General features: G+C 46.2%; 1 protein-coding gene across 2 annotated transcripts in view; it reads right to left on the reverse strand.

Moving 5' to 3' along the window:
* Window positions 1-24,367, reverse strand: part of MYO7B (myosin VIIB) — an 85,656-nt gene that overhangs the window by 56,701 nt on the left and 4,588 nt on the right. For both annotated transcript variants that reach the window (XM_072757463.1, XM_072757462.1), the window contains exons 2-8: window positions 16,519-16,560; window positions 10,530-10,643; window positions 10,183-10,335; window positions 8,318-8,502; window positions 5,222-5,343; window positions 893-1,035; window positions 77-190 (exon numbers count right to left, since the gene is read on the reverse strand). In XM_072757463.1, the coding sequence (XP_072613564.1) occupies window positions 77-190; window positions 893-1,035; window positions 5,222-5,343; window positions 8,318-8,502; window positions 10,183-10,335; window positions 10,530-10,643; window positions 16,519-16,536 (849 nt within the window). In that variant the 5' untranslated portion in view covers window positions 16,537-16,560. The remainder of the gene's footprint in view (window positions 1-76; window positions 191-892; window positions 1,036-5,221; window positions 5,344-8,317; window positions 8,503-10,182; window positions 10,336-10,529; window positions 10,644-16,518; window positions 16,561-24,367) is intronic.

A 24,367-nucleotide genomic window follows, 5' to 3' on the forward strand; every position in this document is an offset into this window, starting at 1 on the left:
AGGGGAGGGGGAGGCAGGCGAGGAGGGCGGGGCCGGGCCGAGAGGAGGACCGGAGGGAGGAGGGCGTGGGTCTCACCGTGGTCAGGTAGTGGTACTCGGAGGGCGTGCCCAGGCTCAGCAGCTTCTTCTCCTCCGCGGTCATCCCCAGGAGCATGCCGTAGAAGATGTGGTAGTTCCGCTCCTCGGGAGCCTGGTGGGGCAGGTGTTCCAGAGAGCCTGGCAAACATCCCCCTGAGGCTGTGGGGCTTCAGGACTGCTGCCCCCGTCCAGCCCCGTCCCAGCTTCTGTCCCAAGGTCTGGCAACCAGATGTGGCTCTGGCATCGCCCGAGGGTCGTTCGGCTCTGTGGATGGCCTCATTATGGGCCTCCAAGGCCAGCTCAGGCCCGCAGCCCCGTGCTAAAGTCCACCCACCAAGCCCAGCAAACACACAGCTCCCAGGCGCTTCCCTGCATCTCCACTGCTCCTCCCAGCCCTGAAGGCATCTTGCCTAATGTTGCAAGGGGTGGGGGTGGGGGGATGCCAGGATCCAGTTCCTTAGCTGGTGATTGGCCTGGCATTAGAATTAATTCTGGTAGAGGTGGACATAAGCACCAAAGAATGTGCAACATGATATGGATGGAAAAATCAAAACGGAAAATCTCAGCATTTCTTCCTCTTGAATACTGGAAAAAGACCATCATTATTCAATTTGAGGGGTCCTTGGCCCATCTCAGGGTACGGCCAGGGTTCAGTGGCAACCAACTAAGACCCCTGAAGGTTTGGAGAGGTTCCTGGGGAGGTCTGAGAGTGCTGGAAAGGAGCCTGTCTTGGAAGCCTCCTCATTCCTTGGCTCCTGGTCCTGGGGTGGGTGGACATTTCCCCAGGACCAATGCAGCAGAGGGGAGGCCTCACCTGCCGGCAGACCCGGGACTTCTCCAGGAGAAATTGCTCGATGCGTGCGCCCTCAATCACCCCACTGGGGTTGAAGTGGATGTCGATATATTTCCCAAAGCGGCTTGAGTTATCATTTCTGATTGTCTTGGCATTTCCGAAGGCTGAAGGCAGAGGGTGATGCCCATGATGGGAGCAGAGAGGAGAAAATTTACTTTTAGTGGCATCATTGGAAAGGCTTCTAAGAGGAGGTGGCTGAGCCTAGAGCTGAAGGATGGGTAGCACTACACTGGAAAGTGGTGGCAGCTGAGAGTATGCTGAGAGGAAGGCAAAGTGCAAGTAAAGGCACAAATGTCAGGAGGCATGAGGTATGTTTGCAGAGTGAGAAGTTTGGCTGGAGCATAAACCACAGCAGGAAAGCAGTGGAAGATAGATGGAACTAATTAGTAGCATAGAGACTTGAGTGCCAGGCTAAGAAGTTTGGAATTAGTCTGTGGAAGATGGGGGAGGCACAAAAGCTTCTGGGGAGTATGGGAACAGATTTGTGTTTTAGAAAGATTGGTCAGGCTGAAGCTGGGGCTGGGTTTGAGAGGGCAAGCTTGCAGGGGGAGTAGTAAGAGCTGGCAGGGACCAGGATCAGAGGAGGAGGTCAGACTGAAGGCATTTGGATTGCAACATGATCCAAGTGCATTTTATAGAGCTCTTTCTGCAAGCCTCTCTAATGTGACCCGCCATAAGAAAAACACTTTGCATTGTGTCTTCCTGCATACACATCCCTACCTGTACGCATAATTAAAAGAAAATATTCAGTACTGGTTCTAACCAAGAGTGGGTATTTTCTATTTATTTAGTTTAATTTGTCCTAAAAGACTAATTTCATGACCCATTGGTAGGTTGGGATGCAGGCTGAAAATACCACTATACAGCACTAGTCCCATGAGAAGGAAGAGGGTTCTTTGGTCTCCCCCTTGAGAAATCCCCAAAAGAGCAGAGTCTCCAAAAGCGGCTAGCTATGCTCAGGAAACCGACTTCATGTTGTTTGGCCCAGTGGCAGATCTCTCTTCAAGAAAGAACCTGGGGCTCCTGGGTGCCTTGGTAGTTGACTGTCTGCCTTTGGCTCAGGTCGTGGTCCTGGGGTCCCGGGATTGAGTCCCGCATCAGGCTTTCCGCAGGGCGCCTGCTTCTCCCTCTGCCTATGTCTCTGCCTCTCTCTCTCTGTGTATCTCTCATGAATACATAAAATCTTAAGAAAGAAAGAAGAAAGAAAAGAAAGAAAGAAAGAAAGAAAGAAAGAAAGAAAGAATTAAGAAAGAAAGAAAGAAAGAAAGAAAGAAAGAAAGAAAGAAAGAAAGAAAGAAAAAGAAAGAAGAAAGAAAGAAAGAACCTGATGTAGGCTCTTTTTGGTAGAAATTGATAAGCTGATTCTAAAATGTGTATGGAAAACTACAATGGCCAAGTTTGAAAAAGAAGAACAAAATTGGAGGTCGTGTGCTACCTGATTGCAAAACTGAGATATGGAACTAAGCTACAGACATCAAGACAGTGTGGCACTGGCGGAAGGGCAGTCAGAGAGATCAATAGAGTGGAATAGAGAACTCAGAAACAGACCCACACGTGTATGGTCAACTGATTATAGACAAAGGTACAAAGGCCACTCAATGCAGAAAGAATGGTCTTTTTGACAAATGGGGCTGAAATTATTGGGTATCCTTATGAAAGAAAAGAAGAAAAGGAAAAAAAAAGTAAGAAAAGAGCAGAAACTCGATTCATATCTTGCACCATAGAAAAAATTAACACAAAATAAATCATGGACCTAAATGTAAAAGCTAAAACTGCATCACATCTAGAAGAAAGCATAAAAGACAATCTCCCTTAGGCAAAGATTTCTTTCTTTTCTTTTTTTTCCTTAGGGAGGAGGGTGGGGCAGAAGGAGAGAGAGAGAGAGAAAAAAAAAATTTAGCGTGGAGTTGGACATGGGGCTCAATCTCACGACCCTGAGATCATGACCTGAACCAAAATCAAGAGTCAGATGCTTAACCGACTGAGCCCCCCAGATGCCCCAAAGATTATTAAATACAACAGCAAAAGCATGATCATAAGAGAAACAAAGATAAACTGAATTTTATGAAAATCAAAAACTTCTGGCCTGTGGAAGACACTGTTAGAAAAAGAAGGGCCAAAATAAAGATGGGGGCAAAATATTTGCAAAACATGTATCTTCTAAGGGGCTTGTCTCCAGAATATATAAAGAACTCATAATTCATTAATGAGGAAAAAACTCAATTTAAAAATTGGCAAAAGTTTTGAATAGATGCAGAGAAGATGTGCAGATAGGAAATAAGCCCATGGAAAGGTGCTCCACCTCCTCATCCAGTAAGGAAATTTGAATTAAAACTATGAGCCTCCACTCCATGCCTATTGGAGTAGCAAACAGCCACCCAGCCAGTACCAAATGCTGACGAGGATGTAAAACAACTAGGACTCTTGTATTTTGCTGATGGAAATGCAAAATGGTACAGCCATTTGCGAAACATTTTGGCAGTTGCTGACAAAGGTAAATGGCTCACCATGGGGACCCAATAGCTTCACTCCTACTTGCCTATTCAGGAGAAAAACACATGTTCATACCAAAATCTGTGTGCAACTGTCTGTAAAGCTTTGTTCATAATCACTAAAAACTATAAACAGCCCTGGCGTTCTTCAGCTGGCAAATTGACAAACTGTGACACTTCTATATTCATAAAAGAAACAAATTATTGATACAGACAACATGAAAAATCCCAGATCCATTAAGCTAACGAAAGTAGCCAGACTCAAAAGACGACAAACCATATGATTTCATTCATATAACCTTCTGGAAAAGATAAAACTATAGTTGACCCCTGAACAGTGTGAGAGTTAGGAGTGCTAACTCCCCGTGCAGTTGAAAATTCGCATATAACTTTTGACTCCCCAAAACTTTACTACCGATGACCTGCTATTGGATGGAAGCCTTATTGATAACACGGTGAATTAACACATTTTCATGTGTTATGTATTATGTACTGTATTCTCACAATAAAGTAAGCTGGAGAAAAGAAAATATTATTGATAAAATCACCAGGAAGAGAAAATATATTTTTAGTACTGTGCTGTATTTATTGAAAAAAATCTGCATGTAAGTGGACCTGCACAATTCACACTCGTTGTTCAAGGGTCAACTGCAGTTTTGAACTGTAGCTGAACTGTGTAGTTCAAGGGTCAGCTGTATGGGGGAGAAAAAGACAAATCAGTGGTTGCCACACGTTGAGGCTGGGAAGAGAGTTGACTACAAAGAGGCATGAGGGAAGTTTTGGGGTGACAGGAGCATTCCATATCATGACTGTGATGGGCATTCTATGACTACATGAGTTTGTCAAAACCCACACTGGACATCGACAAAGGTGAACTTTTACTCTGTTATAAAGAAACAGAGAAAACGTGCTGACTGTGGCTGGTCACTGGGGTCCAAGTCACACATTTCTGGGCTGCCCCTAGCAGAGACTGAGCAAGGGGGCTCTAAGGCCTGGCATTGTGCCCAGTGCAGGGTCCCTCGAATGGGCACTTTGCTCTGAACTCCCCCTTGGAATGGCCAAGACCTGGCAAATTTGCACGTAGCTTGAATCTCATCCTGCCCAATTCCACTCTTCCCTTTCCTGAGTGTCCTACAGGTATCCCTGTCAAGCATCCCTGATGCTTTTCCTGTCTTTTCCTGCTACCTCCCCCTTCATCTTGCTCAGGGATCACCCCTCAGTAGAACTCTCTCTCTTTCTATATTTTTTAAAGATTTTATTGATTTATTTGAAAGAAATTGAGAGAGATAAAGAGAGAGAGAGAGAGAGAGAACAAGCGAGGAGAGAAGCAGAGGGAGGGGGAGAAGCAGACACCCTGCTGAGCAGGCAGCCAGACCCAGGGCTGGATCAGGACTCAATCCCAGGACCCTGGGATCATGACCTGAGCCAGAGGCAAATGCTTAATGCACTGAGCCACCCAGACGCCCCCACTCTCTTGCAGTCTTAACCACTGCTTCCCTGGTGACCCAAACTGACACATTCAACATTTCCCAAACCAATTTCATCTCAGGGCCCTTATTTAAACGGAGTACTTGTTTTGATGATCCTGTGGAAAACACATTTAATGAAAGCCTGTAAGGTCATTACTTTTTTCCCCTTTGTGTCTCCCAGGAACCCCCACACTACCATCCACCCCATGCTCGTTTTCCTGTCCTGACAGGCTACAATCCTGTCCTTCCCCATGGGCACCTCCTGGCAGGAAGGTTCCAGCCTGCAGGGCCTGTGGAGGAGGGCTGGCCAGTGGAGGGTGACCACTGACCTTCCAGGATGGGGTTGGCCTCCAAGACCTGCTGCTCAATCCAGGAATGTTGGCCACTGACGGTGGCCAGGAACTGCAGGATGAGCTTCGTGGTCTCTGTCTTCCCTGCCCCAGACTCACCACTGCAAAGAGAGCATGAGGACATCAGTCAGTAAAACGGCCATTTCTTCAATACCCTCGACTGTTCTGCAAACCCACCACAGGCCTGCTTTCTGGTCTGAGCAGAAACTCCCCTTCCCTGGGCACACATTCCACCACATTTTCACTGTGGGTCTCAGCTGTCTACTTTGTGTTAGTTATTGGTGTGATTCATCTTTTCTGCCCTGCCTTGATGCAAGCCCCTGAGGCGTTGTGTGTCTGGTTCATTTTAGTGACATGGGCCCAGTGCTCAGTAACTACAGATGAGTGAACAGGACTGAACATTCAACATCCTTTCTGTGAGCACTGAGTTTATATTGTCCGCAGAGGGGAAACTGTATTGGTCCTTTGGAAAGACAATGTGGCACAGGTAGCAAAAACCTTCAGAATTATCCTAACTTTAGCCTAAGAAAATAATACCAGAATCAGAAAAAGCTTTCTCCACAAAGCTTTCTGGTCATTAAAACATTTTAAATCTATCACTACAATTGCAGAAAGTCAGGGGCGCCTGGGTGTCTCAGTCGGTGGAGCATGTAACTCAGGGCTGTAGGTTTAAGCCCACATTGGGTATAGAGATTATTAAAACAACAACAACAACAACAACAACTAACAATTTCAGAAAATTAGAAGTAACACAAAGGGGGGAGATTGGTTATGGTCCCTTTGGTCAGAGAATATTACGCAGCCATTAGAATCAAGTCTATACAGAGCTTTCAATAATGTGGACAATGCTTATTAGGTACAGTAAAATGACAAATGTCCCTACTACTCAGTATAATTTTTTAAAGATATATTTACTTATTTATTATTTATGATAGATACAGAGAGAGAGAGAGAGAGAGAGGCAGAGACACAGGAGGAGGGAGAAGCAGGCTCCATGCCGAGAGCCCGATATGGGACTCGATCCCGGGACTCCAGGATGGTGCCCTGGGCCAAAGGCAGGCGCCAAACCGCTGAGCCACCCAGGGATCCCTACTCAGTATAATTTTAACTAAGTGGGTAGCAAAAGCCTTTACTCCCCAAAAGTAAAGGAATTTTTTTTGGAGAATACTTTGTCTGAAATTTTGTAAAATTTTCATAGTAAAGATATATTAATTTCATAATGGTGAGATATGAAAACTAGTTTTTTTGAAGTTTCTTAGGGAGTTTAGGTTAAAAATATACTCATGTCTGGCATATAGGACACACTCGGGTTTGTAGTGATTAGTATTACTGTTATTATTAAGGCTTGCATGTCACTTTTGTGTAAATTATTTTTCATTATGGAAAATGTCAAACATTACACATGGAGGCTGAATAGTGTCTTGCTAATAAAAGCAATTCCTGTCACCTGGTTAGAAATGCAGACTCCTGGCCCACCCAGCTCTTGTCAGTCAAAACCTGCATTTTCACAAGATCCCTGGGAGATTCTCACACCTTACAGTTTGCATTACAAGCTCCCACAGTCCCATTCCCAGCTTCAACTCCTGGCCAATTTTATTTCCCATCCCGTACTATTTTGAAGCAAATCTTATTTCATCTGAAAGTATTAATTTTAAAAAAAGGTTTTGATTAAAAGTGTTCACAATTACAATGCAGCCAAATCAGTCCAATCAACAAACCTCCACCAGCTTCCAGGCCAGCCTGGGGCTCAGTTCTGCTCGAGAGGCCTCTTGCAGTGAGGCTGGTCCTCCTAGTACTGGGGGGGGGCAGATTGGGAGCACACAGGCAGAGCCCAGATGGGAGAGGGAGCACCAACCCTCTTTGGCTCATAATTCCATGCACTTCCCAAGAAGTGGAAGTCACCCCAGGACACCTCTCTGTCTTCTTTTCCAGTGTCCTGGGTTTAAATTCCCTTTTTAACAACTGTGTGTCTCTGGGAAAGGATCTCAGCCTCTCTAGTGGTAAGCCCCCCTACCCCCTGCTCCCTGCCACCAACAGTAAAACAGGAATAAGAATATCTACTTCAGAGGGTTGCTGAGAACAATAAATGTGATCATCTATGCTAGAGGACTTCATTCTAGTCTCTGTGCCGACACCCTGTTCAGAGAGGCCATGCCTCATCTGCCCTCCACCTAGAGCAGCAGCCCCATCACTGTCTTTCCTCTTTCCCTGCAGTGTCTTTCTTCAAAGCTTTCATTACCTGCCTAAGAAATTGGCTTATTTATTGCCTGTGTGTCTCCCCTTCTAGAATGTAGACTCTATAATGTAGGGATTTTAATCCCTTTCATCTGCTGCTGTCTCCCCATAGTAGTACAATGCGGGGCATACCACTGGAGCACGATGGACCCTTGAATGAATGAACAAAGGATTCTACTATAACTCTAAGCAATGTGCCCTGGAAGCAAATTCCCCCTCCTCCTTCTTTTCCCTCTCTCCCCCCCTTCCCTCCATACCAGGAGGGCCTGTGCAGGAAGCTGGGAGGCCAGACCAGGCAGAGGACCTTTGAAGCAGGGTCAGGACCTGGACTGGAGGACATGTCCCCTCTGGGCCCTAGCAACCTGAGAGCTGGCTCTTGGAGCTTCTGCTACCCCTGTCCTCACCTGAGGCCTGCCCAGAGATGTTTTATTTTTAGTTTGACCTCACCTGTTTGACCCCTGAGCCCCCAAGCATTATTGTGAGTCCCATGTCTAAATGTGCCCTCCCCATTTTTCCTTCTTCGTCTTGGGAAATATTTACTGAAGGGTGAGGCAGTCTAGGCTCTGCTGATACAGTGGAAGAGCAGGTTCTGCAGGAAGGAAGTCTTGGAGGGACTTGTCAGGGTGGAGGGGCAGTAGGGGTCAGGTGCAGGTGAGCTGGTGTGCTGTTGAGGAGAGTGGTTGCTGGTGAATGGGAACCCCTAAATCAAACAGGCCTCGTAGGTGTGCTGGTTGGGAGAGGTTTAGGAAGAGGAGGTGCTCCCTGCTTTACCAGATAGTCAGAGGCAGTGTGCCTGGCCCACCTGATCCCCATCAGGAACATGGGGAGCCTGAGCCCCACCTGATAATGCAGCACTGGTCCCTCTTGTTCCTCTTCATGTTGAAGTAGCAGTTGTTGGCGATGGCAAAGACATGGGGTGGTAGTTCGCCCATGTGACGGTTGTAGTACAGCTGTACCTGCTCCAGGGTGTAGAGGGGCAACACTTGGAAGGGGTTCACGGCCATCAGGATGGAGCCTGTGTATGTCTGGGGAAGGGAGCAGATGGTTAGTGCCCTCTGCTCTGAAGGCCAACACTGCCTGGTCCTGACTGTGGCCCACTGAGCGCTACCAGGCCTGGCTGAGTCTGGTGGGGAAGTGGGTCTGATTCTGGGCCAGGGAGACAAGACACTCAGATGCTCAGATCCTCCTCTGGAAAGATGGGGGTGTTCACTATGAAGGAAAGCTGTGGGTGAGTGCTTTCACAGGGAGATTAAATGAGGTGCTCTACATGAAATGTTTAGCATCCTCTCTGGTGTTTAGAAGGCTCAATAAAAAGGGGCTGATTTTATGACATGAGTCTTCACTGCCTCCCACAGGGGCCTCCATGAGGCTGGTCAACAATTGTAGCCTCCACTGATCCTCCTAGGATCCCCACCTGCTTATCTGGAACCCCCTAGATGCCTGACTGCCCCTCTGGGAATAGGACAGGGATGGCCACCTTTTCAAGTCACATGATTATCCACATTCTAGTTTTCGTCTTAGGAATGGAGAGTTTAATCTCTGACTCTGAGGACTGTGACAACCAGATAAAAGAATGCAAGCATAAGCTCTTTGGAAAGGATAAACTGTAATTCCTTTTAGCTTACTAGTGTTATCAGTTCCAAGGGTTCTGACTCACATTCAGCCAGAGTGGACTCAGCACGTCCTGTCCCCTCTCTCCCGCAGGGCCTCCTCACTCTCCTGACCAGCCTTCCCCTCTATTTGGGGTCCATTGCCAACTCTCCTACTGCTTTGAGCATTCTAAAAGGGCTGCTCAGAGTCACACCAGCCACCTCTCCCTAGGAGAGGCCCAGGCCCTGTGACTTCCTAGGCCACACCCAGTTAGGGTGGGCTGGTGCCAGTTTTGAATGCTGCTTCTCCTGGGAAAATCTGCATTGGAACAGGGATGGGAGGGATCCCTGGGTGGCGCAGCGGTTTGGCGCCTGCCTTTGGCCTGGGGCGCGATCCTGGAGACCCGGGATCGAATCCCACATCGGGCTCCCGGTGCATGGAGCCTGCTTCTCCCTCTGCCTGTGTCTCTGCCTCTCTCTCTCTCTCTCTCTCTCTCTGTGACTATCATAAATAAATTAAAAAAAAAAAAATTAAAAAAAATTAATAAAAAAAAAAAAAAAAAAAAAGGAACAGGGATGGGAGACTCAGGGCTGGAGTCAGCCTCCCATCCACTGCTAGGATTTGGGAAAAGGACTCACATCTTCCCCTATGGCCCTCCTGGCTATCACAGGACTCATTTCACAGAGGGAGGGCAGGGGTCTTCTGGCTGGTGACTCTGTCTCTGCCATATGCCTACGAAGGGGCCGGGCAGACTAGGCCTACCCCCATGGTCTCTGGTTCATTTGGCTATCAGAACAGGCCTTCCACTCAGCCACAGACGAAAGGAAGAAGTAACACTAACTGAGCACCTTCTGTGTGCCAGGCACTGTGCTGGCATGCTACATGTTAGCTTTCTGAGACCTCAAAGGTTATTATCACCCTATCCATTTTGGATTGGGGAGCAGGGGTGGAGAAGCCCTAAATTCTTTGCCCACCTTACACCGTGAGAGCACGAGGAGTGGGGACTGAACCAAGTGTGCTTAGCTCCAAACTCACAGTGCTTGTTTTTCTCCCCAGCCAGATCAGTGCATGTGGATCAGGCACCCTGGATGAGGGGCTAGAAATGGAGGACTCACATAGATCTTGTGCTGCCTGTAGCGGATCAGGAGGTTGTGCACCATGCCTGCCTCGTTCAGTTCCCCCAGGCGGATCATGTCATCCACGCCTTGCACTGAGTTGGGGTGCATGGGGCTGAGGGTGTCAAGGTCTTTTGCTTGGATCCAGTGTTCCTAGAATGAAGGAAAAAGACTCCCCTAAGGGGCGGCCTCCATGTGGTCCAACTTGCTGCTCCTCTTCTCCAAGTTCTCAGCAGATCCGCTGACATGGTGGCTGGACTAGTCTCTGGCTGAGGTCAAGGAAAATCTGAGGCAGGACTAGGGCAGTTTGTGGATGGGGGTAGGGATAGGCCCTGAGCCACACTGACCTTGCCTTCATCATCTACAACCAAGATCTTGCCAGGCTTTGTTTCCTTGACAATGGATCCAATGGCCACACTGGTCTTGTTGGCAGAGGGGGGGTTTAGCCACACATGATCACCCTGGAGAGCAGAGAGAAGACAGTGATCAGATGCCTGTTCTACATTCCCCTTCCTGCTCAAGACTTACCCTCTCCTGGGGACTGTCCCTTCTAACCAGGACCTCCCAAGATGGCTGGGGTACACTCTCTCCCCTGCCCCTTCCTCCTGATTCTCCTTATCTTTCCTCCTCCTTCTTTTTCTGCCCTGGCCTCTCTTGCTCTTGCCAGAATGGTAGTGGGAGATGGGAGGTAGCAGTGAAAGATTCTCTGGCCTAGCTTGGTTCTAGAAACAGACAAGCCATATTTGCAGTGTAACGGTCCCAGTGAGGTGGAAAAAGTCCTTGCCCTGTGAATAGCCCAATAGCACCCAAACCCTTTGGGTAGGGAGAAGCAAAGACTAAACTCTCAGTAGGTTTCTGCTAGCCTGCAACATGGCATTGACCCACATGAACTTCCTTCTGATCCAATATAGCTCACCCCATTCAAAGAGGAGTCATCCAGAAGGAACAGGTCTTTATACAAAGATACTGAAATCCAAAAGGAGGAAAGGAGAAGGTAAATAATTCTCACCAGGGAAAAACCAACCAATGAACCAACCAACCAGCAAAACTGCCATACAACAGTGGAAAGTTGTGACCAAGTATTTCACCACAGTTTCCAAAATCTTACTGAAGAGTAGAGCAGGAGCAAGAGCTCAGAAATTAGATGCTGAGACAACTGAAAAGGATGCGATGTGAACTGGCAAAGCTCGCAAAAGAAATGGAAGAAAAGAATAAACATGGACCAGAAATGAAATCAGAATTGGAAACAGTAGAAGAACAAACACTGCTAAAAGTACAGTAAAAGTCACTGACAGGAGAGAGTAAGCAGAATGAACATAAATTTTTAAAATGAGGATCAGGAAGAAAAAGATAGATATGGAAGATGGACAAAGATACACATAAGTGTCCAAAGGAGATTACAATAAATAAAACCCGGTGTATATTTATTTATTTATATACATTTACTTTTTTAAAAAAGATTTTATTTATTTTGAGAGAGAGAGAGCGAGCATGAGCAAGGGGGAGGGGCAGAGGGAAAGGGAGAAGCAGACTCCCTGCTTAGCAAGTGCCCATTGACAGATGAGCAAATAAAGAAAATATGGTATACACATACAATGGAATATGATGCAGCCTTAAAAAAGAAGGAAATAAAAAAAAAAGAAGGAAATCCTGCCATATGGTGCATGACATATGTCAAAATGGATGAACCTCAAGGACATTATGCTAAGTGAGATAAGCCTGTTGCAAAAAGATGAAGCTGCATTATTCCACTCATAGAAGTACTACTAAAGTAGTCAAAAACATAGAAACAGAAAGTAGAAAGGTGGTTGCCAAAGGCTGGAGGAGGAGGGAGGGAAAGCTCTTTAATGAGCACTGAATTCCAAGTTTGCAAGATAAAAATCCTCAGATCTGTTGCACAAAAATGTGAATATACTTAATACTGAACTGTATGCTTACAAATTGTTAAGATGATAAATTAATGTTATGCTTTTTTTTTCTTACCACAATGAAAAAAAAAAAAGAATCAAATAATTTTTTACCCAGCCAAATTGTCATTCCAGTGTAAAGGTAACAAACATTTTTGAAGAAGCAATATTATCCCCATAAGTCCTCTGGAAAAAAAATTGGGGCACAAGCTTCTGTCAATAATACAAGGAATGAAAATAGATCCACAACAACACACATAATCATGAAGTTTCAAAATACTTGGGACAAAGAGAAAATCATGAAAGCTTTCAGAGAGAAAAAAATAAGTTTTATACAAAGGCTCAAAAATTAGAATGGTATCGGATTCCTCAACAGCAATGCTGGAAACCAAAAGACAGAAGTTTATCTAATAAACTTAGATAGAATAAGTAAACTTTGCATGCAGATCTGATCAAAACTAGGTTTTTTGTTTTTTTAAAAAAATATTTTATTTATTTATTCATAGAGACACACAGAAGAGAGAGGCAGAGACACAGGCAGAGGGAGAAGCAGGCTCCATGCAGGGAGCCCGATGCAGGACTCGATCCCAGGTCTCTGGGATCACGCCCTGGACTGAAGGCGACACTAAACCGCTGAGCCACCCGGGGTGCCCCAAAGCTAGGTTTAACAATTTGGGGAGAACATAGACATGTGAGTGCCCAGGATGGGGGTAGGCTTGAGGACCTAAGGCCTTTCTTACATGGCGGGAAGTCAGTAATAGATGATTCCTGAAACCAAAAACTCAAATAAGCACTGTGAACATGTTTTTTTCCAAACGGGGAGGGAAATATCAAAGAATCATCTAGAAAGTTTGATTGGCAGTCACCTCAGTGGAAGAGAAAGTGGGAAACTGATTCCTATACAACTTTATAAAAATGAAAACTAAATTAAAAATAACAGCAAGGAACAGTGCTGTAGGATACAGAAAACCAGCATGTGCAACGTATTGGGCTCAGTGAACTAATCAAATCACATCAGAAATCTCAAAGCCCAGTAGAAGCTTTCTTACAACGAGGATGGAATTGCAGCGTGCAGCTGAAACAGCTGGGAGCTCACCAAAGCAGGAAGATTAAAAGTCAAAGGTAGATGATGGGGATCTCATAGAAAATTTGACAGTAACCAGAGATGAAAAGGAGAGGCACCATTTCTGATCTAGACTGAGGAGGTATGAGCCCAAAATGGGCTAGAAGAAGAAATCAAAGAACATGACTTTTGTCTTCTCTATTTGGCCAAAGCTCTCCTAGGAAATAAATGAGAAACAAGGTAGCAGAAACTGGAGCTTCCTTGTGACCTCTATGAGCAGGAAAAGACTGTGCAAGAGCAGCCAAATCAGGAAAAAGAATAAAAGAAGAGAAAAGCACCAGCTGTCAGCTGCAAAGAAAGTAAGAGTCTCTACTGAGATTTAAAAAACAGAGGAGGATTTGCAGAAAGCAGGGAGATCTTCGGAGTCCTCAAGAGTCCTCACCGCTCTTCATAGTGGGAAATACCTGACAACTGGCTGCAGGAAGAGCTCTTGCTGGAGAGAAGGTGGGAGTGACCCAGCCTGATATCGAAATTACTGGGAGGAAGCCCAAAGACCCGAAGCCATAAACAATCCGATTCCCAGAGACCTGGTCCTTCACACTAACGTCTCCCAAAAAGGGTGGACTCTGTTGGCCTACTCGCTGAAACAGGTACGGTGCCCTGATACTGTGTGCTCACCCACGGTCTTTCTTTTCCATTGTAGAAGAGGCAAGTCTAGAAAAGGTCTGTGTCTGCATGTACTTAAATAAATGGAAAGTCATATGGGTCATTGAGGGATCTCCAGCAGCAGGTCTCTGGTTTAAGTTCCAGTGCAGGTCCTTCAGTAGACCCACAGAATCCCGTCCCTTCTGTAGGGACAGATGGCATAGTTACTGCTGGTGTTAAAGATCCTGTTTTTCGGGATCCCTGGGTGGCGCAGCGGTTTGGCGCCTGCCTTTGGCCCAGGGCGTGATCCTGGAGACCTGGGATCGAATCCCACGTCAGGCTCCTGGTGCATGGAGCCTGCTTCTCCCTCTGCCTGTGTCTCTGCCTCTCTCTCTCTCTCTCTCTCTGTATGACTATCGTAAATAAATAATAAAATAAGAAAAAAAAATTTAAAGATCCTGTTTTTCCCAGGAATGCCTCCCAGTGCCTGGTCATTGTACCACCTCCCTATCTGACGAAGTATGGATGAGGATAAGGTATGATCAATTTACTTACCATCAAGCAAACAAATATTTATGACTTCATGGATCAAGACTGGGCCAATCTAACAGGTGCTTTGAATTTCAAAATATATCCAACAAGTCTTGTGCATTGAAGGGTTTCCAGCCCCTCTGCCCACAAGTATGTAAACATTCACAGTCCTCATTTGGAAGGATGATGGGGTTTTATTAACGTGTCTGAAGAACCATGCTCAGCCCAGGGCCTTGGGGTGGCTTAGAATGTATGGCAGCACCAGGCTCTGGGTTTTCTCATTTGTCCACAGGGTAGAGAAGCTGATAATCATGGCAAAGAGAAAGGTCTATTTGCCTGTTCATCCTTAAGTCAGCTACCTGGTGTGTGCATGCACATGATGGGATCCCCAAAGCCAAAATCCGGGAAAATCTAATGGTTGAAACAATATACTGGCAATGCAAGACCTAATTATCTTCTTTAAAAGTCTTCATTTTTTTGTTTGAGGACTTCCCTCTCCTCAATTCATGGGGTTCTTGAGGTGGTCCCTTCCACCTCAGGGGTGGGGCAAGTGATCCAGCCCAATCTACTCATACCATATCCCCTCAGCTGCCAGAAGGGGATGCTGTATACAACGCATAATACATAAATCCTTAGTGTGTGGTCCAGGCCAGGGCTTCCAATAGAAATAGAATTCAAACCACACATGAAATTGAAAATGTTCTAGCGATCGCATTTAAAACAAAGAAAAATGGGTGAAATTAATTTTATGAATGTTGTTATTTAACCCAATATATTCAAAATATTATCATTGAAATGATGGGTGAGCAACATAAAAATTGTTAGTGAGATGTTTTACATTCTTTGTTCATATTGTGTCCTTGGAGCTGGCATGGGCTTTTTACTTAGAGCACAGTGCAGTTTGGAGCAGACACATTTATAGCACTCAGTACTGCCTGGGGCTCATGACACCACTGTGGACAGAGCAGATTCAGCCCTGGGACTTACCACCTGCTCCTAGTACTTTCTCAGATGCACCATAACCTGGATCCCTCTGAGCTTTTGTGTGTGCTATTTCTCATGCCTAGAGCACTCTCACCCACTGTACACCTTCAGAATATCTAATGATCCTAAAGTTGTTTGTCAAAGTTTGGGAATTTATGTGGCTTCGAATGACCAAGTTTAACCCTCAAAACAATTATTCCTACTTCCCAGTGGGACACTTGGGACTAATGCATCCCATGGGTATATTCCTTTGTGAAATAAGCCTGCTTTGCTTTGCAATGCGTGCTCCTCATGCTCCAAAATGGTATCGAGTTCCAATGTTTGTGATTTAGTTACCAGAAGCCCTTGCAATCTGAATTTTGAGACCACGTGTGTTCTCTCTCTAGCCTAAAACAGCCCAACTCTAGTCTGGGGGAAAAAAAAACAACCCTAGCCACCCTTCTGTGACTCAGGTAGTTGGAGGGCTTGGTTCAGGAGCCCTTGGCTGCTGGGGGATGCTGTCCCCTTTCAGCAGTGTGGATCTAGCAGCCAGAAGGAGACAATGGCCACTTTGTGGCTTCGCATGCATCTAAGAATATCTGGGGCATTTTCTTATCAGAAACGAATTTCCACTATCTGGCTTTCCTGGGTTTGGGTCAGAATTCTGGAGTGGGTTGGGATGAGGACTCTCATCTGGGCTCCTCCAGCCCCCAAGGTTCTCTCATCCTGCACGCACTACCCCAGCTGCCCAGAGGCCCGTGCCCCCTCCCTCCCCCAACCCCAGCACAGGGCAGTGTCTCAGCATTTGCTTCCTTCCCACATGGGGACATCTCTTGGCCACTGAGACACTGCAGGCACTTATATGTTTGTTGAGCTGAGAGAAGACAGTGCAGAGCCCAAGGTGGAGATCAGGCCCAGTATTTTATCTCCATCCACTCTAAGTAAGCTCCCTGCAATTGTTACAATGAGACAATGGAAGAGAAATCCCTTTGTCAGGGCATTTAAGTCCTAAATATAAGTGAAGGATTACCACCCAGTGTGGCCGCCTGCCCAGGCCCAGAGGCTGGCCAAACTTGCTTGCTTTATATAATATCATCTGTCTTATTCCCCATATTCCCTTGCCTCTGATGTTTTCCTTGTGGGCCCTTGTTGCCTCTCCCTGGGTGATTTGACCTGGCCTTTGGTAACTTCCCAGATAAACCCTAATGCAGCAGATGCAATTCTTACCAGCCTGAAGGCTGACATCCTGAGGCAGCAGGTCCTCCCAGCCTATGAGAAGAGAGAAAGCAGAATGTTAGTGCTCATTCTGACATTCTGGCGCTGCCGTGGAGCCCCCGGAAGAAGGGGCCATGTGTGTATATCAACATGGCCCTGAGTACCTGGCATGGGGCCTGGCTCAAAAAATTACTCTTTCTTTTTTTTTTTTTAAGATCTTATAAGTTTATTTGAGAGAGAGAGAGAGAGAGAGAGTGAGCAAGCACGAGCAGGCAGGAGGGACAGAGGAAGAGAGAGAAGCAAGCTCCCTGCTGAGTAGGGAGCCAAACATGGGGCTTGATCCCAGGTTCCTGGGATCATGACCCCAGCCAAAGGCAGACACTTAACCAGGAGCCCCACAAGAAATAAGACTCTTGAATAAATGGATAAATAAGTCACAGTTCCATCGCAGGGTGAGAAGATGCTTTCTGGATCTTCTTCCACCTTACCTCATCTTTATTGAACATCTATTTTGTACTCTGTACTGGGCTTGATATAGGTAGCATGGGTGGTTTTGAACATACTTAAGACATAGTCCCTGTCATCCAGAAGCACAAATTTTATCTGCTCAGACATCCGTGAAAACCAGTCATCACCCACCACACATGGTGTGTGCACCATGGGGAGTGCTGAGGTAAGCAGCCAGTGTAGCTAGAGACATGTGACGTACTTTATGCAAGCCTCATAGCACCCCAAAACACAGGTGCACAGGTGCTTCTCCACTTCTTACATGGGACCCCACAGAGGGCAGGTGACCCAGTTAGGTAGCAGCACAGCTGGGAATCCAATCCTTATCTGCCTCATTTCCAACCTGCCCCCAGCGCCTGGCTACCTCCTAGGGGTTTTGGGAGCACTCTGGCAGGCCTCATTAGCTGCGGCAGGCCAAGGAGGGAGACTGGTGGGCCCTGCCTGCTGCTGTCCTGACCTGGGGCACAGCCCTTCACCCACGTCCCTAGTGAGCATTGAGAGGTGTGCTGGTTCTGTTTTGTTCATCACTGTGCTCCCCACATCTAGCACAGGCCTGCCCCCAGGAAATGCTTGTTCAATGAAACCCTGAATGATATCCCTGGAGAGGCTTCGACAGTGACTTTAAAAGATGATTAAGAACTCACAGTGGAAGGAAGGGAAGGCCTTCTCCAAGGATGGTGCAACTCTAGCAAAGTCAGAGGGAAAAGTGCAAAGGATGTTGGGGTCAGCATGTTTGGGTTGAGAGAGTGAGTGGGGAGATGAGAGAAAAGTAGGGGTGTAGGCAGTGGGTGAACATGACAGAGCCGTTTGCCACTGTTCTGGTGGACAAAGAATTTTCTTATTCCAATTTGTGTTTAGTGTACAGCATTTATATATTTAATGCCAATCTAAATCTTCCACTTTTGTTGAGCACCTACAATGCAAAAAGACAGTAATCAGATTGTATATTCCTTTTTAAAGTCCAAGCTTATGTTTTTCTCTCTAACTCTAAAGGAGCATGGAACCTCCTGTCCTGGTCCTGTCCCTGTTCCCCTGGGCTGGGACATTTGGGCATAGACAGAGGCTGAGAATCTAGGAAAGGTGTCCTTGGGGGCACTGCAGCCCAACTTTCCCACGGATGCTCAGGGCCCTGGGCCTCCCTGCCCTGAGCTGCCCCATGGGAGTGGTCCCCCACAGGGGGCTGGGGAGGTGGTATGCACAATGGGAGAGTGTGGCTCTGCCATCCACCAGCTATGCCAGCTGGAGCAGGTCCTGCAAGTGATTTAGTGTGCTCCTTCCTGAAATGGAAATGGTTGGAGTTTTGCAGGGTCTCTGTGAGGTCAGAGACACCCAGGGAGGACCCATGAAATGTTTGTTTGTGCCTCTAGTACTTCTCCGGGAAGCACTCCTGAGGCTCCTGAGCGGGGTTATCATGCACAAGCATCAGGCTGCTGACACTTGAGGCCACATTTCCACTCCTTTGTCTGTGGAGAAGTAGGCCCAGGTGACCACCCATCACCAGGACACCTCAGCTAAGGTGGAGCCAGCCAGGCAAACTTTGGGGGATCTGTTTATTCTCATTTAGGTAGTAGAAACCTTGACATCCCTACAACTAACAGCTGCCCTCAGGAGAGGACTTCCCACATAGCAGACCCTGCTGTAGGAGGAGATAACTGCTATCCCTGTTTTGTGGGTAGAACAACAGAGGCCAATAAATAGAGATTTTGCCAAAAACATTAAACTGGTCAGACAAGAATGGGATTCTTCTGCCCAACTCCAAAATCAATGCACTTTGTCCTACTTCCTCTGCTCTGGGAAAGTTTAAGGGTCTGTATAAAAGTGCAAAGAAACTCTTACCTGAATCCTGGCTCCCAGAAGTTCTCTCAGGTCCATCTCCCTGCCTCACATAACCAGTGAGATGATGGGTGGGAAGGACGCAGAGGGGCATTGCCTTGCCCCTGGCTCCCCACTGCCACTCTGACTTCTTGCTTCCCTACTCCAGGGAGAAATTTGAGGCCCACCCATGGTCTCTGTCACCCTCTGCCCCCTCACCCGTGGCATCTGACCTTCATGTATATCACATCAACCTTCTCCAGACACCAGGATGTGCCTCACAGTTACCCCCTGCCTATCCTGGACTCCCACTCCTCTGGCCCCCAGACTCCACTGACGTCCACTCCCCTGCCACTGGCCCTGGTCTTCCCATGTCCCAGAACTGCTCCACCTCAGAAGCCGTGTCCTCCAGAAATACCCTAACCCAGCATCATGCCCTCCCCCATGAGCAACTTCATTATGCTTCATTATGACCCCTCACCCCCTCTGTTTTTCCTGGTCTGTCAGCCTGCATCCTAGCTTTATTCCTATCCCAGCCAGCTGGGACAGGGCCTTTCATCTTTCTGGGAACAAAGTGGTTTTACAAATACCCATAAATGTAACACAAAAATAAAGTACAATAAACTGCACGACATGTGCACCCCTCTGGCCTATTGCACCCCTGTGAAGTAGGACTCCTGCTCACAACTTGCAAAGTCCCACCCCTGAGCCGAGCCGAGCACACCAGGGATGTGTCACACCACCTCAAAGACAGGCCAGGGCAGTTTCATGGCCTGTACCTCTTCTAGGACTTTAGAAATGCCTGAGACCCTCCCATGGGCCACGGTCAGCTCTTTCTGCAAAAAAAACCCCCTATTTTAAAGCTCCCTCCCATTACGCACTCTGCACCACAGGAAAAAGAGAGATGCCCCTCGACCTCCAGCTCTTCCAGCTCCCTGCCTTTCCTTCTACATATGAGCACATAAGGGACTGCCCAGGGGAAGGGATGTCCTGATGGCCTCCCATTAACCCCTCCAGCTCTGCCCTTTCTGGCCTCCTCCACTGGGGCTCTTGCTTTACCAATTACTGCAGTGGTTATGTCTACACATTTTTTGACATTTCTCCTTTCAAAAGACGGAGACTCATTCTTCCCTCCTTGAGTGTGGACTTGGTGATTCCTTTTAACAAATAGAATAAGGTATAGCTCTGAGACTAGTTCATAAAGGCTTTGTGGCTTCCCCCTTCCTCTCTCTAAGATCGCTTGGCTTGGGGAACCTTGCTGCCATGTCATGGGGACCAGCAGCCCTAAGGAGGGGCCCCTGTGGGGAGGAACTGGATCTCCAGTCAACAGCCAATAATCTTGGAAGCAGCTTTCCCACCCTGGTCAAGGTCACAGATGTCCACAGCTCCAGCCAACATCTTGACTGTTATGGGCTAAATTGTGCATTGCCCGCCCTCCGCCCCCGCCACATTCATATGCCGAAGTCCTAACCCACAGTCCCTCAGAATGGGACTGTATTTAAAGAGGAGGCTTTTAAAAGGGGGGTGAGGGGATCCCTGGGTGGCTCAGCGGTTTAGTGCCTGCCTTTGGCCCAGGGCGCGATCCTGGAGTCCCGGGATCTAGTCCCACGTCAGGCTCCTGGCATGGAGCCTGCTTCTCCCTCCTCCTGTGTCTCTGCCTCTCTCTCTCTCTCTCTCTCTATGTCTATAATAAATAAATAAATAAATAAATAAATAAATCTTTAAAAAATAAATAAATAAAAGGGGGATGAGATTAAATCACGGCTATTAGGGTAGGGCCTAATCCAATAAGACTGATGTCCTTGTAGAAAGAGGGAGGCATACCAGAGGTGTGCGTGAGCATAGAGATGACCATATGAGGACAAAGCAGCGAGAGAGTGGCTATTTGTAAGCCAGTGAGAGAGGCCTTGGAGACAAACCAACCCTGCCATAAACATCTGTTGTTTAAGCTGCTTAGTCTAGTATTTTGTTATGGCAGTCCTAGAAAATGAGTGTAAACCTCACTACAGTCCTTGGTGAAGAACTGCCCAGCTATGCTGCTCTCGGATTTCTGACACTTGGAAAGTGCATGAGATGATAAATACTTGTCATTTTAAGCTGCAGAATTTTGGAATCACTTGCCATGTAGCAATAGATAACTAAAAACTACCCCTCATTCTTACATCTTCATCTATTCTCACTGTTCTGGCCTTTCCTCTCTGCATAGAGAGAAACTCAGGTTTTGTCTAAAAATGAATTTTTGAAAAAGAAATAAATTTTTGGGGCACCGGGGTGGCTCAGTTGGTAAAGCACCTGCCTTCAGCTCAGGCCATGATCCTGGGGTCCTGGGATTGAGTCCCACATCAGGCTTTGCTGAGCAGGGCACCTGCTTCTCCTCTCTCTGCCATTTCCCTAGCTTGTGCTCTCTGGCTCTCGCTCTCTCTCTTTCAAATAAGTAAATAAATAAAATCCCTTAAAAAATGAATTTTCTTGGACCTCATGACCCCCTCCAGCTATTGCCCTTCTCTTGCTCTTGCTCCACAGCTGAGTTCCCTGAAGGAGATATCCCTCTACCCCCCATGCTTTCTCTGCTCTCACCTCTCAAGCCTTCCCAGGACACAAACATCCAACAGACCCTCTAGGGCAGAGTTGCCCAAATCCATTGCAGGACTTCTTCAGCCATACCCTCTTTCCTAGACTGCACCCTCTTGACTTTCCCACCTTCCCTTTGATCTGGGGGCACCCTCAATCTCCTCCCAGGGCCATTTCCCTCACCTTCACCTCTTCCTGTTTGAGAGAGATGCTGATTGTTTTTGTCCACGTGAAATGGCTTCCTCTGTTCCCTTTTGGGGAAATTCTCCTTCCTTTGTCCAAACTATATCTAATAAGGGCCTTGAAAGACATAAATATGGTACCCCAGAGTCAGCCTGTGACCCAAGCAGGGGCCAGTCACAGGCTTTCCCCTACCCTCTCCCAGGGCCACGGTCACGATCAAAGCACTTCCAAGTCCAAAATCAATGTCTCCAATCCCCATCTCAATCCTGAACTCCAGATCCACCAAGTCCCTATTTTCTGGAATGTTCAGCAGATAGGTGGGCATGTTAAACTCAGCATGACCACAGCAACTCATCACCTCTGTTCTCACACCTGCTATTTTCTGTGCATTCTTTATCTCAGTGAATGAAACTATCAACTGTGAAGAAAACATTTGAGTCATCCTATTATCCCCATCTCTAAATGTTCACTAGGATCTGAGAACTTAAGGCTTCCAACTACATGTTGTCTATAAGAAACCCACTTTGAAAATAAAGACACATATTAAAAGTAAAGAGATAGGGATCCCTGGGTGGCGCAGCGGTTTGGCGCCTGCCTTTGGCCTAGGGCAGGATACTGGAGACCCGGGATCGAATCCCACGTCAGGCTTCTGGTGCATGGAGCCTGCTTCTCTCTCTGCCTATGTCTCTGCCTCTCTCTCTCTTTCTCTGTGACTATCATAAATAAACAAAAAAGTTTTTAAAAAGTTTAAAAGTAAAGAGATAAAGATATCATGATTAGTGTTAACTAATCAAAAGAAAGCTGGAGTAGCTAAAGTCATTTTAGACAGAGCAGACTCGAGGGCAAGGAGGAATAAAGAGGGGTATTACACAATAATAAAAAACTATAAATTGGCCCAGGCGGGCCAATTCTCAAAGAAGACATGACATTACTTAACATTTATGCACCTAACAACAGACCATCAAAATACATGAGACAAAAATTGGTAGAACTACAAGGAGAAAAAGATGAACGCACTACTATAGTCGGAACCTAACCCTCCTCTGTCAGTAACGGACAGTCTGGCAGACAGAATATCAGTAAGGGCATCGTCAAATTCAATAGTGTTATCAATCAATTGAATGTGGTTGCCATTGGTAGGATACCTCATCCAACAACAGTGGGACATATATTCTTCTCAAGTTCACATGGAACATTCACCAAGATAGACCACATTCTGAGCCATAAGTAAACCTGAACAAATTTAAAAGAAGGGAAATCATACAATGTCTGCTCTCAGACTGATGGAATTATATTAAAAATCAAAATAGCAGAAAAATCCCCAAATATTTGGAGATTAAGAAACATACTTCTAATTAATGCATGAATCAAAAAAGTCTCAAGAAGGGGATCCCGGGGTGGCTCAGTGGTTTAGCGCCTGCCTTTGGTCCAGGGAGTGATCCTGGAGTCCTGGGATTGAGTCTCGGGATCGAGTCCCACATCGGGAGCCTGCTTCTCCCTCTGTCTGTGTCTCTGCCTCTCTTTCTCTCTCAAGAAAAATTTTTGGATGTTTTCAACAAAATGCAAATGAAAATACGATTTAATGAAATTTGTGGAATGTAGTAAAAGATGTACTTAGAGGAAAATTTATTTTTTTAATTTTAAAAAAGATTGTATTTATTTATTTGGAAGTGAGAGAGAGAGAGAGAGAGCACAAGTGGGGGTGGTTAGAGGGAGCAGACTCCCTGCTGGGCAGGGAGCCCAACCATGGGAGGCTTGATCCTGGGACTCAGTCCTGGGATTTGGGACTCCATCCCAGACTCTGGGATCATGACCTGAGCCCAAGGCAGACGCTTAACCAAGTGAGCCACCCAGGTGCCCCTAGAGGGAAATTTGTAGCACTGAAAGACTATATTAAAAAACAAGAAAGATCTAAGGGGTGCCTGTCTGGCTCAGTCAGTGGAGCATGTGACTCTTGATCCTGGGATTGTGAGTTTGAACCCCACACTGGGTATAGAGATTACTTAAAAATAAAATCTTAAAAAAAATAAAAGAGAAGAAAGATCTAAAATTAATAATCTAAGCTTCCACCCTAGGAAACTGGAGAAAGAAGAGCAATATAATCCTAAAACAAGATAAAGAAAAGCAATAAAAATTAGGGCAGAGATCACAAATCAGAAAATAGGAAATCAATAGAGAAAATCAATGAAACCAAAATCTAGTTCTTCGAAAACATCAATAAAATGATAAACCCCTAACCAGCTAACCAAGAAAAAAAGAGGGAAGATGCTAATTTAAAATATAAGAAATGAAAGAAGAACATCCCAAGGATAATTGACCTCATCCCATGGACGTTAAAGATAAAAAAGAAATATTATGGACAACTAGATCCCTACAAATTTGATAACTTAGATGAAATAGACCAATTCCTTGAAAGACAAAAACTGTAAAAACTCACACAAGAAGTATAGACAATCTGAATAGGCCCACACCCATTAAAGAAATTAAATCAATGATTAATAACCTGTTGAAAAATAAAGCACCAGCCCTGGATGGTTTCACCAATGAATTCCACCAAACATCTAAGGAAGTAATGTTTCCAATTCTCCACAAAATCTCCCATGAAACAGAAGCAGAGAAAATACTTCTAACTAATTCTAGGAGGTCAGTATTACCCTAATACCAAAACCAGATAAAAGACATTAAAAGAAAGGAAAAACTAAAAGCACTCTCCCCTCCTGCCCATTCTTTAGTTCCCTATTATGTTTCATTTGGGGGACTGAAAGCCTCCCAGGTAGACTTACTTCTG

The sequence above is a fragment of the Vulpes vulpes genome, chromosome 5 (genome assembly GCF_048418805.1).
Source record: "Vulpes vulpes isolate BD-2025 chromosome 5, VulVul3, whole genome shotgun sequence".
In the NCBI taxonomy this organism is placed as follows: Eukaryota; Metazoa; Chordata; class Mammalia; order Carnivora; family Canidae; genus Vulpes; species Vulpes vulpes.